Below are 3,535 nucleotides of genomic sequence, written 5' to 3'. Positions count from 1 at the left end.
ATGGCTTGGATTTCATTCCCAGGTCTATTGCCAACCTTTTTTGTTAAGGAATGTCTATTTTCTCTAGCTTCAGCAGTAGGTAAACCTATGCATCTAGACATGGCAACAATTAATAAAACTAGACCTAGTTGTGCTAGGGTGAAGGTACTAGTTGACTTACTTGCAGATCTGCCTAAAAAGGTGAGGATGGACATAGTCAACGAAGCTAAAGGAACAACAAGAACTGAATGGGTGAGAATTCAATATGACATGCTGCCTAAATATTGCAGACATTGTAAACTTCAAGGCCATGATCAATTTGAATGTTGGAGGATACACCCTGAACTATATGTGGAGAAGGAGAATGATAACCAAGCAGATACAGCTAAGAAACAGGACATAGGGAACTCACAGCCTATAATGATGTTATCTAGTGGAAAGGTCGTGGGTAATGTGAATGTTACAACAAAAGAGCAATGGAAGGAAGTGAAGGACAACAGAGTTAGAAATGTAGTAAATCAAAATACTAGTCTCACTAATAATGGAATGGAGATGGCATCAGCTAAGCATTTTGAAAACAACAAGAACAAGGAGGGTACAAGCACTGTAGGGAGACAAGTAGAAGCACATAGCAACAGTGGTAAGGATTTGGTGGCAGTAGACAATGAAGATAATGATCATATTCAACTAGCTAACAAGTTTGCAATATTACAAGGGATGGATGAAGAGGAAGAACCTGTTAATCAATTGGCAATGGTGGCAGCTAATGTAGCAACAAACAGTTCAGCACTTCATAACCAAGCATCTACAAAGCAAAAACCAAAAAATATGGTCAATAATGAGGGAAAGTTAAATCCAGCATCACAAGCTTTTCAACTTAACTCATCGGGGATTAGTTCGACTAATGGTCTAATCAATGGAAAGGAGGCATCAAAAGCAAAAAACGATACCGCACAATGGGTAGAAAGAAGCTTCAAGGATAAAACATGAGAAGGAATAGTGAAGATTAATAAACCATGCAAGGAAATCCCATCACAAGATACATTAGTAAACAAGGTACTTAATAATAAAAATCCAAATTCTCAAGCAGAAGGGTCAAAATCGTCTATATTTAAAGAAAGAGTGCAAGAATGTGGAGGCAGGCTATGGGAGGCACAAAGGGAATACGATTCAGAGGAGAACGAAGTACCGCTAGGAGCACAAGTTGATGAGGAACCAAATGAGAATGACAAAGAAGAAGATGAGCAAAGTGTAAATGGAGAGATCTATGCCAATGACAACAATACAACTGGTAATTATTTAATAAAGGAAGGATCAGAAAATGTTGAGCACATCAATAATTTTCAGACAGCAGAAGTCACAGAAATTAGTAACTATGAAGGAAGAGGCCCAGAGGTAAATGATCCTGGAGGAACAGAAGATGATCAACTTCAGAAATCACAAGAAGACCCACAAGGACACAACACAACAGAGAAGGAGAAACAACCAAAACAAAAAACAGAAATAGTAAATATTATTGTTACATTAGAGAAAAACCAGATGCAGCTATTAAAAAGAGGAGAAGAGAAAGCCTTGGTCCCTAAAAAGAATGCATTTGGAGCTACATCAGGAGGGAAGGAAGACAATGAAGAAGGAGAAGAACCTGGTAAATCAGGATACGACATGGATCAAGAATCAACTACCCAACACCTTATGAATGCTGCAAGGAAAGGTGACTTATCACCTACACAAGTGGAAAAGGCAAAATCAGCAGCAAAAGGTAAGAAGAAGCATCAAAAAGATAATTTTGCAGCACCAAAAGCTGGGATGCACACAAGGAGAATGCTAACTAAATCCAACAATCAGTGATGAATGCTCTCATTTGGAATATAAGGTTAGTCAACACACAGCAGGCCTTTGAAAGGTTGACAAAAATGCATAGGCAAAATCATTATGATTTTGTAGGATTAATGGAGCCAAAGCAACAAGCAAAAAAATTGGAAAGGTACAGAAACAAGATAGGACTTGCACATGCAATTTCAAATGTTTCCAACAAGATCTGGGCTTTTATAGATGAGGTATTTGAGGTAACTATTATGTACAATATGGTGCAACAATTAACACTAAGATTGTTTCATACTGAATCGCATGTGGAGTTTGTCCTAACATTGATATACGCAAAATGTGATGCAATTGAGAGGATAGAATTATGGGATTCATTATATGCAATGGCAAGGGATATGGATGCACCATGGCTTGTAGGAGGTGATTTCAATGTAATATGGGACGAAGAAGAGAAGTTTGGTGGGTTACCTGTGTCATTGAATGAAATTGATGATTTTCGACACTACATCAACACTTGCAATCTATTCGACCTTGGATTTAAAGGCAACATATTTACATGGTGGAATGGGAGAGCAGAGGAAGACTGTATATTCAAAAGACTAGACAGATGTTTGGCCAATGTTGAGTTCCAACAAACATTTCCAGGAATAGAGGTGCAACATTTGTCAAAGACTGGCTCTGATCATAGTCCAATGTATTTGAAGTGTGATATTGAGACTCCACCTATAAAAAAACCTTTTAAGTTCTTGAATTTTTGGGTGGAACATACAACTTTTAAAGATGTGGTGAAAGAGAATTGGTCTGCTGATTTCAGTGCAAATCCTTTTATTCTTTTTAAGCACAAGTTAAAAAAATTAAAGAAGGCCCTTTCATTGTGGAGTAAGGCTACATTTGGAGATATTTTCCAAAAGATAGCAAGTATGGAAGAGGTAGTGATGGTTCATGAAGCAGAATTTGAAGCAAATCCTACAAGGATGAACATGGAAAGACTACAAAAGGTTCAGGCAGAATTGATCAAATGTCTTGCACTAGAGGAGAAATATTGGCAACAAAAGGCAGGCATGACTTGGTTCAAGGAAGGGGATAGGAACACTAAGTTCTTCCACGCACAAGTGAGAGGCAGGAGGAAGAGACTTCAGCTTAAAAGAATTCAAAACAGTGGAGGAACCTGGATTGAAGAAGAACAAGAAATTGCAGAAGAGGCTATCAAATTCTACGAGGAACAGTTCACAGAAGCAGCTACTCCTTCATCATTTGATATCGTAGAGCATGTTCCTAATCTGATTAACACTGAGCAGAATGCAGAATTGATTAAGCAACCAACAAAAGAGGAGGTTAAAGTGGCAGTACTTGGACTTAATGGTGATAGTGCTGGGGGGCCAGATGGTATGTCAGGAAAATTTTATCATTCTTGTTGGGACTTAATAGGGGATGACCTGTACGACATGGTGAGGGCTTTTTTCAATTGTCATGAGCTACCCAAGTGTGTAACACACACAAACCTAGTTCTGCTACCAAAGAAAAAAGAAGTTACCACCTTTTCTGATTTAAGACCAATAAGCCTCAGTAATTTTTCTAATAAGGTTATATCAAGGGTGGTTCATGAAAGGCTAGTGAAATTTCTCCTAAGTCTGATATCGGAGGAACATGCAGGTTTTGTTAAGGGAAGGAATATAGTAGAAAACATCCTTTTAACTCAGGAGATAGTGACTGACATTAGGCTTAGAACTAA

At 38.1% G+C, this 3,535-nt stretch overlaps 1 protein-coding gene across 1 annotated transcript; it reads left to right on the top strand.

The window, feature by feature from the left end:
- On the top strand, positions 1-1,827 carry LOC138879780 (uncharacterized). The gene is made up of 2 exons (XM_070159412.1): positions 1-939; positions 1,003-1,827. Exons 1-2 carry the CDS (start codon positions 1-3, stop codon positions 1,825-1,827), a joined length of 1,764 nt encoding a protein of 587 aa, XP_070015513.1.
- The last annotated feature ends 1,708 nt before the right edge of the window (positions 1,828-3,535 follow it).

The sequence above is a fragment of the Nicotiana sylvestris genome, chromosome 10 (assembly GCF_000393655.2).
Source record: "Nicotiana sylvestris chromosome 10, ASM39365v2, whole genome shotgun sequence".
NCBI lineage: Eukaryota > Viridiplantae > Streptophyta > Magnoliopsida > Solanales > Solanaceae > Nicotiana > Nicotiana sylvestris.
Note: the sequence above shows the minus strand (reverse complement) of the source record. Positions and strands in the feature narration are given on the sequence as shown.

Coding starts and splice junctions, on each gene's coding strand:
- LOC138879780 (XM_070159412.1), top strand. CDS start 1: ATGGCTTGGATTTCATTCCCAGGTCTATTGCCAACCTTTTTTGTTAAG. Junction 940..1,002: donor AAAACGATACCGCACAATGG/GTAGAAAGAAGC, acceptor AAACCATGCAAG/GAAATCCCATCACAAGATAC.